The following is a 13,118-nucleotide window of genomic DNA, read 5'->3' as shown; positions in this document are numbered from 1 at the left end:
ACTCGAAAAGGAATTCATGGGAGAAATCAGAAAAAAAAAATCCTGCGCAACAATTCCAAAAGAGCTAGAGAATTCAAAGTACTTCCCGGTGGAGCTTTGGGGAAACTTCGGAGGATATGCTGGATAAATTTATGGAGAAAATCCCTTTTAGGTGTCCGGGGAATTATTTCTGAGGTAAATCTCCGGAAGAATTGCTATTTGAGATACCCCGGGAAATGTCTGGAGAAAATCCCCGGAGGAATTCTATCAGGATTTTCTAAAGCAAATTGCCAGAGGATATCCTCGAATGAATTCTTGGATGAATTCCCCAGAGCAATTTCTGGACGAAATCCACGGTAAAATTTCTGGAGGAGTTGCCAGAAGAAAGCTCAGGAGAAATTTTCTGAAAAATCTCCGAAGGAATTTCTCAGTGAATTTCTGGATGAAATCCTGGAGCAAATCTTAATGTAATGCAATCTTTGGAGGTACTTCTAGAGTAAAACCCCGGAAGAACTTCCGGATAAAATCCACAGAGGAATTCCTGGACAAAATTCTCGAAAGATTTGCTGTTCTAAATCTCCTTGAGAATTCCTGGAGAAAATCCCGGAGGAGTTCTTGGGGGAAATCACCGGAACAATTCTTGGAAAAAATTTCCGGAGAAATTTCTGGAGAAAATCCCCGGAGGAACCTGGAGCAAATTTCCAGAGAAGTTTCTGAAGGAAATTCTCAGAGGAATTCTTTGGCGAAATCTCTGGATGAAATCCCCAGAAGAATTCCTGGAGAGAATCCCAGGAGGAGTTTCGGGAGGAAATCCTCGGAAGAAAAAAAACCCTGGAGTAATAGCTTTTGAAAAGGAAACCCCGGAGGTATTCCTGGAGAAAATAATCGGAGAAATTTCTGCAGGAAATCTCCTAAAAAAATCTCTAGAAAAATCTCCGAATTAATTTTTGGGGAAAATCCTCAGAGTAAATCCTTAATGAATTTCTAGAAGTAATCCCCAGAGAAAGTCCTAGAGCGAATCCCCGCAGAAATTGCTATCCGATATCTTCTGAGGAATGCACCAGGAATTCCTCCACCAAAATCGTGGACGAAATCCACGGAGGAATTGCTATTGGAAATCACATGAAGAATTCCTAGAGAAAATCCCGGTGGAGTTCTTGGGGAATCTCCGGGGGAATTCTTGGAAAAAATCCTCCGAGGAATTTCTAGACGACTCAATCGGGAATTGCTTTGGAGCTCCACCGGGAATACGATGAATTTAATCAGAGTTTCTCAAGAAATCCACCAGTATTTCCTTGGAAATCCTCCGGAGTTCCACTAGGAATCCTTCTACTCTACTCTACTCTGAGTTTTCCCCTAGATTTCCTCGGGAAATCCTTCAGAGTTTTTCCAAGCATTTCTTTGAAATTCGTCCAGGAATTTCTTACGAGTTTTTCCTAGAATTCCGTCAGAGTTCCATCTGAAATCCCTACGGATTCCTTACTTTTCAAATATTCTTCCAGTAATTTCTTCGTAGTTTCTCCAGAAATGCTTCCGGGGTTCCTCCAGGAATTCCTCTGGAGTTTCTCTGAATATTCCTTCAGTCTAGCTCCGGGACTTACTCCAGAGTTCCTCCGGAAATCCTTCACAGTTTCTTAAGGAATTCCTCCATAATTTATCTGGGAATTTCTCCAGAAATTCTTCCAAAGTTCACCTGGAGCTCCACCGGGAATTTATTGGCAGTTCTTCCGGAAAAGCGAGGTTTTTTCAACAGTGTTGTACAAAATACAACAGCGCGACGATTGAAGTGTAAAAAAAATAAATAAAAGGAGTTCTAGGGTGACTTGTTCGAAAACTGTCTACGAAATTTTTAATATCGCTAGAAGATTTCATCGAGGAGCACATGAGATTGATAAATTTGCTAAAGAGTCTGAAGAAAACCATGAAAAATTATTACATTTTTGCTAGAATTTATGGAGATTGATAGAGAAAAAGGTGGGCGTGCTTAGAAAATCTGTATAAACATTTCTGGAGGAATTCCTGGAAAAAAGCTTTGTTAAATTCCGGGATAAATTGTTGCAGAAATACCTGATTAAACATTTGAAGAAATTCTTGAACGAAGAACAAAAAGTTTCTCGATGATTGGTTAGATATATCATAGAAAATTTCTGAAGGAACTCGTAAAGATTAAAATTGTAATAATTGAATTGTTCATTCAATTTATCCTTTTTGCAATGCTTAGAGGAATACATTGATATTATCTTGGAAGAATCCTTCGCTATTCTTTTAGATACATTTCATGTAACATCACAAAAGAATTCCGTGAATAAATTATTGTTGATATATTTTCAGGGTTCATGTAGCAATCTGTGAAGGTATTCTTAGACGAGTTTCTAGTTGAACTCCTGATGAATTCTCAAGAATAATTATTCATAACCAAGAGAACTTCCGATTAAATTGAAATCTGGTTGAAAATAAAACCATGCATAGGTCCACTATTGCATTTCAAGCATGGTTTTAAAACAATATGCTAGAGGAATAAGCTGTGGAGGATTTCTTTGAAGAAATGCCTCAACGATAGATATGATAGAGGAAAGCCAAATTTTCTGACTTACCAGGCTTAACTAAAAATGGAGCAAATGTCAAAACTGAAAAAGAAGTTTTCTGCATTAAAATCAAGAAATGAATTAAACACGCAGCAGTTTTAGTTTGAAAGTAAGACAGTTGTGTGTATTTATTTTTTTAGAATTGGGGATTTAGAAGCAGTCATGATAATTGAAAAGTTTTAAGTGGAAGACATTGGAAGACATTTTTCCAAGCAATTGGAAGACATTGGAAAAAATCACCTGGCATCCCTGGTTACAGGATAAGAGGCTACGGATCACAAATGGGGTCTTTATTATACCTGCAGATACGCGGAGTATCAAGGGTACGCTATGTCCAGTCATTTACCACCCAACTGTGCATATCAAAGGTAATCAAAGGTAACCTTTAATGGCTAACTGCTTTATATACGTATATAATGTTAGAAAAGGCGAAATAGGCTGCCTTGGAAGCAAAATTTGCACGTCAATGTAATCTAATCAGTCAACTTTAACTATTAGATGGCGTCACGCCTCTACTGGAAAAATCGCTGCTTCTCAGTTTTGTGTTTTCAACTGGCAGCTTTCATTGACCATTTCTACACATAAAAAAAACCTGAAGGTTTTCCTACATGTTAAATATACATGTTAGGAATTTTCAGAGATTTTTTTCATGAATTTTTAGGTGGTATCTCATTAATCTCTGGTTCAACGTACAACCTCCGGAACAATGGATCTTTGGATGTGGAGAGCGCCCTTGAATGACAAATTCGTCAAGAGGTTCCTAGGAAAATGTAGCTAAGAACTCACTGGAAAAATTGGAAGCACAGACTGGACTGGACTAGATGACAGATAGACTGAACTAGATGACATTTTGGCCTTACAAAGATAAGTCAAGGACTCAATCAATTCTGAATTGATACAGGTGTCCCATCAAATAATTAAGTTGCATTATTACAGCAAATGATGCAAATATTTTGTCAAATGCAAAAGCTTGGGGTACGTTTTCTTGGAACCATAAAAAAGCACAGTCTGTCTGAACACTGACCAATTTCTGGCTTAATACTGGGAGAAAGTTCCGGAGAACGAAGACGCACCCTTTGAAGAATTCTTAGTGATTAAGGGGGCCTAATCCGCATCAGAAACCTTCGAGATGTTTGCTAGATTCCTCATTTGATTGGTTGGGAGTTTTGGTGTAGCTTTCTCTAGTTTCTGGCAAGATCTTCTGCCGACGACTTATTTACAAATTTTAGTGTTAGTCAGCAAATACTTACCGAGATATTGACTGCTGGATTTTCAGCTAAACCATTTACAGAAGTCGATTTCAGTCCAATCCTCGGAATCCAATAATCCAAGTTCAAATCCGATACTTAAAATATAATCATTAAAGTTTAATCATCAGAATCTAATCCTCCAAATTCAATCCTTCAATTCAATCTTTTAAATCCAATATCCCAAAACCAGTTCTTATAATCTAATCCTTCGTATCCAAACCTTCAAATTAAATCAAGGAATATCCACAATGACCGCTTTTTGTTGTCTCTTATAAAACGGCAACAGAGTTCACTCATACGGATGTGCATTTGTTCTCAACATCAACAAAGTGGCTGGTGCAAATGTGGGGCAAATAACCACGGCACACACATTCAACACACAACTTGCGTTTCGTTCTGAAGAAATTGTTTTACATTTCTTTTTTGTATCATGTGTCCATTGTTTTGCTGAAAATTTCACAGAATACTAATTTTATAGTTAGGATAGTAAGGATGATATGGGAGATTGGATTTTCAAACATTTTTAAATTTGAACAGTCCTAGCCTACAATCGAAAAAATTCGCAAACTGTCATTGGTCTTAACATGGTGAGAGGCCAATGACTCTCTATTGCTCATTCATCGAAAACCAAAAGGGCCTTGTCTTGGGCCAAGTACGCTAATAAAATTCAATTTGGCCAATAAAAAAGGCCCATGCCTTGTTAAAAATCGAAAATAGACTAAGCATTTAAACTCATATATTTTCCCCATTTTTTGAAGTTTGCAGAATAATATTGATTATTAACACGTAGTAATTTACTGTTTACGATTAACTGTCACTCAACGAGTAAGAAATAACATTTATTGATTTGAATACTGAGAAAAAGGAATTGAAAATGTGGTGAACAATATTTAAATCGAATTTTCCCAGAATTAACGATTCAGGGATTGGCCCTTTTGAATTGTTACGCGAGTCATCAGATCAGACTCATTTAATTGCGCTCCATGTGTTTTGTTTCCCTCGTAGGGAAGATATACATCCGAAAAATATACATGTGTGAGTGGAATTTGATACTGGAATATAAATTATGCTCCAGTTAAGGAGGCACAGCTCAACTTGCAAAATCGCATAGTGAAAATATAATGGATGTTACCCCTCTGAATTAGATCCTTTAGATTCCAAATACATTCCTTCAAATTCAATATTCTAAATCCAATTCTCCAATTTCAATCCTCCAAATCTGATCCTTCAATCGTTTCTTCTTCTTGACATTAACGTCCTCACTAGGACAGAGCCTGCTTCTCAACTTAGTGTTCTTATGAGCACTTCCATAGTTATTAACTGATAGCTTTCATTGCCAAAGTTGCCATTTTCGCATTCGTATATCGTGTGGCAGGTACCATGATACTCTATGCCCAGGGAAGTCAAGGAAATTTCCATTACGAAAAAAACCTGGACCGACCGGGATTAGAACCCAGACACCTTAAGCATGGCTTTGTTTTGTATCCGCGGACTCTAACCACTCGGCTAAGGAAGGGCCCCAATCGTTTACATCCAGTATTTCAAGTCCTTCAAAATCAATCCTTACAATCCCATCCTCCAAAAGCAATTCTTCAAACCAATCCCTCAAATTTAATATTTCATATTTAATCATTCAGTTTCAATTCAGATCCAATGTGAATTCACATCAAATCTTCCAAATCCGATCTTTAAAATCCAATCCTCCAAATCCAATCTTCCAAATTAAACCTTCCAAGTTCAATCCAGTTTCGACTTAGTAATTTACGATAGGTATTCGTTTGATTAATGAATGGCGCGTTTTCATCTTGTACTCTCGTACAACTATAGATGCACCTTAATATTCTCACGTATCAAAAAGATAAGAAGCTGCCGCTAGTAGCAGTAGACCGGCTTTAAATAATGCGTTTATGTTGCTTATGAACGTGCATTTTTTATACTTCAGAACATCACTCGAGAGCCAAGATACCATTGATGTGAAACCGGTATAAATACTCCTGCATCCGATTGGAACTTTAACCAGTTGTGAAATTAGCAACCATCGGTATAAACATGAACAGTTTCCTTCTACCCATTATTACAGTTTTGGTGTGCTGCAGTGCAGCGATGATGGTCTTATCTATTCCACTGGAAGGCACGCCTTGCGACGTAAGGCCAACTTGTAACAAAAGTGAGTTTCTGCAACAATGTAACAAAAAAGTGACAATTTCCTACGCCAATGTTCTAACTGATTGTTCATTTCAGCGGACTGCAGTGGAGCTTTCGAAGAATACCGTTGCTGCTACGGATGTTACGAACCTACCTGTGCTGTTCCTGAACAAAACATTCAGTGTTTCGCATGCAATGATGGATGCGTTTGTAAGGATGGATACATCCGGGCTTGCGATAAGGGACCATGCATTCCGAAGCAACAATGTCCCTAAACGGAGAATTCTACTCAAAGAGATGTGAGCCGTTATGGAAGTCAGGTGTACATTGCAAACTATAAAGCTCTTCTTGTAATCGATCTGCATTGTATGCAACTTGGAAGCTCTCGACGTGACATGCGCAGCACAGTCCAAAATGCTTAAAGCTTTCAATAGATGTTTCGTTATTTTGCCGAAAGGTGTACAAGAAACCCATTCTGAACTTTTGATTTGATATGTCTTTTAAACATAATGAAAGTATTTTCAATTAATTTATGAGGCGAGCACGCGTTCAAGTTTTCAAATAAATTGATCTTATCTCACAATCAGTTTGACCTGTTCAAGTCTATTTACCTTCAGTCGTATTCATAATGTTGCATCGATCAGATATTCCACGCTGGTGTTTCTACTTGCATCACTACAGTTCTATATGGTTAGGACTGTATCCCTATCGCTTTGACGCAACCAAAAGCCGATTCCACAAGAGCACTTTTATGTTGATAGTAGTCGTCATTTCCAAGGCGCTGTTCATTTTCACTAAGGCATATTCTGCCACAAGTTTTGTGAGACATGTTTCTTCGATGCCTGGATCGCTTCTGCCGGTGATTCTGTATTTCGCCATCGATAAGCTCGTTTTGCTGCATGAAGTATTCCTCATGATCACTCAACTGTTCGACTCCAAGCGATACCTCTGGCTGTTGAATGAACATTTTGCATTAGACGAACACTTGAAGGCGCAATTCCCAGATATACCCCCGAAACCTCTTTGGATCTATACCAAACTGGTTCCATTGAAGCTAATCTTTATCGGAACATGTTGCGCTTTAGTCGGAACGCAATTAGATGATCCACATGCGATTGCAAATTTATGTCTGTTCATGAGTGCAGCCGTGTACAACGATCAGTTTTTGATCTGGTTGGAAGGTATCGAACGCAGTATTGACATTTTACGCGGACATTGTGAACAGGTTCATGGGAAGTTGCGTTATGTGACTGCGTGCTACGATGAGTTGGAATATTGTGAAGATTTCCGGCGGATTGCTGTTGCTCACAACAGGATTTTCCGAAATTTCCGCAGGGCTTTACATTTCTATGCGGTTCAGATAATGATAACTTTGCTGTTTGTGGCTTTTGCATTACTGCTGTTGGTAGGTTTTTGATGAAAAAGGTAAAATGTATACGTCAAATCAGACAATTTGTATTTTCAGATGTTCATGGAGTTTGGGATAATCTATGTGTATGTTTACGAGAATGCTCCTTTCATGGATATGAACTTCAAAGGACTAGCGTTGATGGCTCTTATGTGGCTAAAACTTTTGATTATGATCAAGCGGTGTGTTGCGGTGAATGAAAAAGTATGATAAATTAGAGTGACACCAGCTTACGCATTGCATTATACAATTTAATCAGAATTATTGAACATGTTCAACAAACTTAATTGCATTTGCAGCAACGAAAATTAATTCATTCAAACCAAAAACTGTCTCTAGGAGGATTCAGGGATGATCGATTGAGACAAATGGTATTTTGAGTATCCGGAAATAACATTTACAAACACTTCAGTAAATGTTATTTTTAATACCGTGACAGTTATCATTGTTAATTGAAATTAATGTACATTTATTCTTTCTAGGTTTTATTCCTTATATTTCAAATGAAGCATGAAACGATGAAAGTTGCTTGTTGTGATATGTTCGAAATCGATTTTGAAATGATAATTAGGGTGAGTTTTTTTGTGTATGTATAGTTTCTTAGTTCATTTCAAAAGCAATCGCGTTGTGTACACTGTTATTGAACTAGGGAAGTTCCGATATGTCGAATCATTTTGACCAACCGACTCCTTTTTGCTGTTCGTAAAAGTACTATTCGATGTTTTTGCCTTGGGACCTTCCTTAGCCGAGTGATTAAAGTCCGCGGTTACAAAGCAAAGCCATGCTGAAGGTGTCTGGGTTCGAATCCTGGTCTGTCCAGGATCATTTCGTAATGGAAATTTCTTTGACTTCCCTGGGCATAGAGTATCATCGTACCTGCCACACGATATACGAATGCGAAAATGGCAACTTTGGCAAAGAAAGCTCTCAGTTAATAACTGTGGAAGTGCTCATAAGAACACTATGCTGAGAAGCAGGCTATGTCCCAGTGAGGTTGAAATGCCAAGAAGATAATGATGAAGAAAAAGACAGTTACCAGTGTGATAACAATCTTTTGATGGTTTTTCAAACGGCGCAAACCCCTAACCATCCATATAAGTGAAGCGGCCTTTGTTTGGATAAGAACCTATGTTCTTGGTCCTCATATGACTTAATAGAGTACAGGCCTAAGGATCTACAAGCCTACACACTTAAAATAAATCGCAGTATCCTGTGAAATAAATCACCGAATTTGAACTGTAAACAATAAAAATACAGATTTTACTGTGAAATCTACTATATTACAGTCGAATTTCGTTCGTTGCATTATCTTTAGGCGGCTATAGCCCACCTAAAACGAAGGCAAACGCCTTTTTCTGACATACGACGCAATTTATCAATGTTGGTAGCCCTGATTTTCTTTTGTTCTATGCTATTTGACAGCTCGAAACTCAGCCCAATTAGTGAAAGTCTTTCACTAAGTGGGCTACAGGTTTAGTGCAACGAACGAAAGTTGACTGTACCGACAACATCCGTGAAATCCACTATTTTAACGGTGAAAATTGGTGAAATCTACTGTTTTACCGGAAAAAATACCATGTCCGCACTCAAAAGATGTCCAAATTTGCGAAGAAATTCCTGGTTTGGACAGCCATCTGCACGTGCGAGAAGCGGAGTGCACCTTTCGTGACGCAGGATACGATGAACGGACAGGTGTACATGAAAGAGTGTCTCCAGAAGCGGCTGCTTCCTCTTCTGAAGGCCCACAACGTCCCAACAATCTTCTGCCCGGATTTGGCCTCATGCCACTACTCCAAGGACGTGCTGAAGTGGTATGCGGACAATAAGGTCAATTTCGTGCTGAAAATGTTCAATCCTCCCAACACTCTGGAGCTCCGCCTCATCGAAAAGTACTGGGCGATTATGAAGCAGCACCTTCTTAAACGACCTAAGGTACTGAAGACAGTCGAGGAACTGAAGAAAGTATGGGTTTACATGGCAAAACGATTGATTCACAGGTTATGCAGAATCTTATGGCCGGGGTTAAGGCCAAGGTGTGGTCATTTCCGTATGGACTGTAAATAAAATACGAGTAAAATGGTAAAATGAAGTTTAATAGTTATTTTTCAATCCCTGAAAATTTGATGGCAATCGGATGAAAACTCGAATTTTGCAAATCAATTTTGTGTGTGGCAATTTCATTGTGGACACCCTTTATTGTGTGGCAGGTACGGTTATACTCTATGCCCATGAAAGCCAAGGAAATTTCCGATACGAAAAGATCCTGGACCGACTGGGAATCGAACCCAGACACCTTCAGCTTGGTTTTGCTTTGTAGCCGCGGACTCTAACCACTCGGCTAAGGAAGGTTCCATCGATTGGTATTCAAAATATTTAAAAATAATAAACTGTGATATTGCTATTGCTATGATATTTTCAACTTTTCGTGGAAGTCTTAAAATATCTAAATTGGTTCTGATGTCAGAACTTGTTTTTATTTTGTTTTTAATATGCATTTCACCTCTTCTCTTGATTTATGTTGCCTTTTGCCTTACCAAACTATTGCCATTAGTTTGTACTGATAATATCATGTTTAGTTTTTTATTTTGTTCTCTTGTCGAACATAATCTGCACTTAGTTTAAACAAACCAATGTCAAAACTCGCCCTCCTATTATCTTATATAAATGGAAAAAAAAAAGTTATTGGCTTGTAATTTTATGCTACTGGTTTTGGATTTAAAAATGAAAACTTGGTGAATTTGCAAAAATAATCTTGGAGACAATTATATAAGTACTCGTAGAACGCCTATCAGAGAAGCAGGCTCTATTCCAGTGAGGTCGTAACAACAGTAAAAAGAAAAAAAAAGAGGTGATTGAAAATGCTGAAATATGTTCCTCCTGAAAGATCTGAAAAGTTACCTACCTCAAAGCATGGCCCAATTTTAACAAATGATATAATTGTTGATTTTATCTATCGCTGGTTTATTTATCCCTGATATGTATACATTTCAGATCATCGCTTTCATCACGAAGTATTTGGTGCTGCTCATTCAATTCCACTTACAAGGAAATAGTACGGCCTTATTGGATGATCTGTAAAACCAATCAGAAATCTTCTTGTTCTCATTGCCGATTTTCACCTTTAATTTCACACGTTGGTTTAAATGAAGACATACTGCAACTGCAACCTCCAACAGACCCAAACAATTCACTCAAGAAGGACGAAGCGAAAGTGCAACTTCGCCATCCGCTAGATGACGTGAAAAGATGTTACTTTCCACTTGAACTCATCCTGCCTAGGCATCAGCGTAACAACCATCATCATCATCAACCGCTGGCTTTCCAGAGCAGTGAAGCTGAATGCTCCTCAGGTCGTTAGTCCGACGACGCCGCATAAAGTAGTTAATGAAGCAAGCTTTTATTCATAAAACGGTGCTCTAATAAAAACAGTTCTACTTAGATAATTATTATCTTTTATTAGATTCATTTAGCATAAAATTAACTTCCTTTTGTCTAGTGGCACCTGGATGGGAGAGATGTGCTCTTGTTGGCGCTGGGAACAGTCAGGTTAGTTGACTGCTTCTCTATCCTATCATCGGACGAACAATAGAGTAATTGGGGGCAGAAGTTCGCAGTGGATATTTTTCAGCACACGAGATAAAAACCCTGCCAACACTGTATGGGTTTGCCACCTTATCAGGCCAGCTGTTTACTGATATAAGCTCAAACAATTTCATCAAAGTACTACGAAGCTATGTATGAAGTTTAAATATATGAAAAAAAAAGAAATCAAGGAGCTCCAGTAACATTCAGATTGTTATATTATAATTGATTGTGCAATTCATTTAACTTAAAAGTGTAAGTAATTTGCACTGATTGCATGTCATAACCTTGTAGTTTATCCAGTGTAAACTTCTGCTCAGTATCATATGAATTTTTGAATAGCATTTGATTTGTAATACTAATTACTATATTCAAAGATTTACAAATGAATATTTTAAAATTTGTGTACTGCATTTTGAAAACAATATGCATAAGTATAATTTGCTTTACAGACCGGATAGTAAATGCTTTCGATTGAATTCAGTTTTTCTTCTGATAATAGGTGCGAACTTTTGCCCCGCATTGCTCTACGGGTGCTGGTGACCAGATTGAGTGGCAGGTATTCAGCGAAGCTGGCTAGATTCTGATGAGGCGCGCTACAGGCTCTAGAGGCTATGGTGTTCCCTTCAGCGTAATGGCAATCATCAGCCACCTTGCCAGCTAGAGCGATGAAGTTCATGGTAGTCGGTTCAGTAGCTTTTTTTTTCTATGGGGGTGTTAGTGGACGTTCGCGAATAAGAATGGAATATGACAACGCCAGAGTCGGTGAGTGTTGAGGTTATGAGAAATGCATTTTTTTCATCGAATAAAATTCATGGTCATGTAATTCCTTGCAGTTTTTGAATTTTTTTTCCCCGGAGAGTCTAATACTATATTGAACTGTATATTGAATCAGTTTGTAAAACGAAGGGAATTAATTTCTAATTTAGCTGCTTCTAATAGGTATTCAATAACATGGGCTTCCAAAAAACTATCAAGGGTTTTTAAAGTGTAGACAATGATTTATGAAAAAAAAAATACAGAATCCTCAGGAACTTTTCAGGAATTCCTAAGGAGCAAACTGGAGATTATCAGATGTTTCGAAGGTGTTCTTGAAATTTTAAAAGCGGGCGGGTAAATATGGTTGAGTTTTCAGAGATTTCAAACGGATTCCTACAAGAAACATAGGATTTTCAGAGACATTGATAAATGAGAAAGAATTCTCAGGACGTAACCCAGAGATATTCAATCGGTGCTCAAGAGGTTTCCACGTGGTACCAAAATGGTTAGCAGACCCCTTTAAAAGGTTCAGGGACAAAATGTCGATAGACAAAACGTCGAAACCCAAACGTCGAATGCCAAAACGTCGAAAGGGACAAAACGTTGAAGAGACAAAACAGTGCTACCAGTATCCTTTTTAAGCTAATCTTATGAATAAATTCAAATATCAAGCCTCATAATTTGGTTGTTTCTTGCACGTTTAATTCAATTAGTGCAATAGAGGATGCTAGTTTTCTGAAAAAATAGCTTTAAATTTAAAACCGGCGTTATGTTTAGAGAAAATTGGCACGATTTCCTTTATATTGCTCTAAATTAAGTATTTTTAATTTATTTTACTACAAAGCACTTGCGGTGAACTTAACATCGAATATAAAAAGATTTGAAACAAAAAAGTTTCATGAGAAATTTTGGAACTTTTGATGAAAACTATAATTTATGAACTAGCAATACGGCCCAGCTAGCAACAAAGTGCCCTGTTGCAATCCAATTCAACGATGTAAAAGTAGGCCTTTGCCAAAACGACCTATGAGAAGTGGTCTTTTTTGACAGACAATTGATTTCATTTTTATACTTTGACCTAACACGTCTTGTCTTAGGTTGGAAACAACCAAATTTACAATTTTCATCACAGTAATCATGGAACAAATTTCCCAGATAGATGTGAAACAACTATTCATTTCTATCGAGAAAGGAGTATGTAGTGCAGCACTTGAGCAAATCAAAATTAAAGATTGAGTTAAAGAATCTTGAGAACCAGATTAGCATGCTGGATGAGAGGAATACAAACAACTGTGTCGCCGCTCGATGGTTGGTGTTAGGAATTGACTGTTCGAAAGGTTGTTTTCTGTATTTTCCACTGCCAGCGCCAACTGCTAGTATTTCAGAACGATGTAAAAAATCTTTATTTAT

At 37.8% G+C, this 13,118-nt stretch overlaps 1 protein-coding gene and 1 long non-coding RNA gene across 2 annotated transcripts; both read left to right on the top strand.

Annotated features, from left to right (window-relative positions):
- The first annotated feature begins 5,769 nt into the window (after positions 1-5,769).
- Positions 5,770-7,577, top strand: LOC5566559. The gene is made up of 3 exons (XM_001650904.2): positions 5,770-5,981; positions 6,056-7,364; positions 7,425-7,577. The coding sequence occupies exons 2-3, from the start codon at positions 6,588-6,590 to the stop codon at positions 7,575-7,577; spliced, it is 930 nt and encodes a 309-aa protein (XP_001650954.2). The 5' UTR covers positions 5,770-5,981; positions 6,056-6,587.
- A 21-nt stretch (positions 7,578-7,598) lies between these two features.
- LOC110679136 lies at positions 7,599-10,810 on the top strand. The gene is made up of 3 exons (XR_002502246.1): positions 7,599-7,738; positions 7,850-7,939; positions 10,359-10,810. It is a non-coding gene; the product is annotated as an uncharacterized LOC110679136 (long non-coding RNA).
- The last annotated feature ends 2,308 nt before the right edge of the window (positions 10,811-13,118 follow it).

This window comes from Aedes aegypti, chromosome 3 (genome assembly GCF_002204515.2).
Source record: "Aedes aegypti strain LVP_AGWG chromosome 3, AaegL5.0 Primary Assembly, whole genome shotgun sequence".
Lineage (NCBI taxonomy): Eukaryota > Metazoa > Arthropoda > Insecta > Diptera > Culicidae > Aedes > Aedes aegypti.
This window is presented reverse-complemented; position numbering and strand designations above follow the sequence as displayed.

Coding starts and splice junctions, on each gene's coding strand:
- LOC5566559 (XM_001650904.2), top strand. CDS start 6,588: ATGTTGCATCGATCAGATATTCCACGCTGGTGTTTCTACTTGCATCAC. Junction 7,365..7,424: donor CTTTTGCATTACTGCTGTTG/GTAGGTTTTTGA, acceptor TTGTATTTTCAG/ATGTTCATGGAGTTTGGGAT.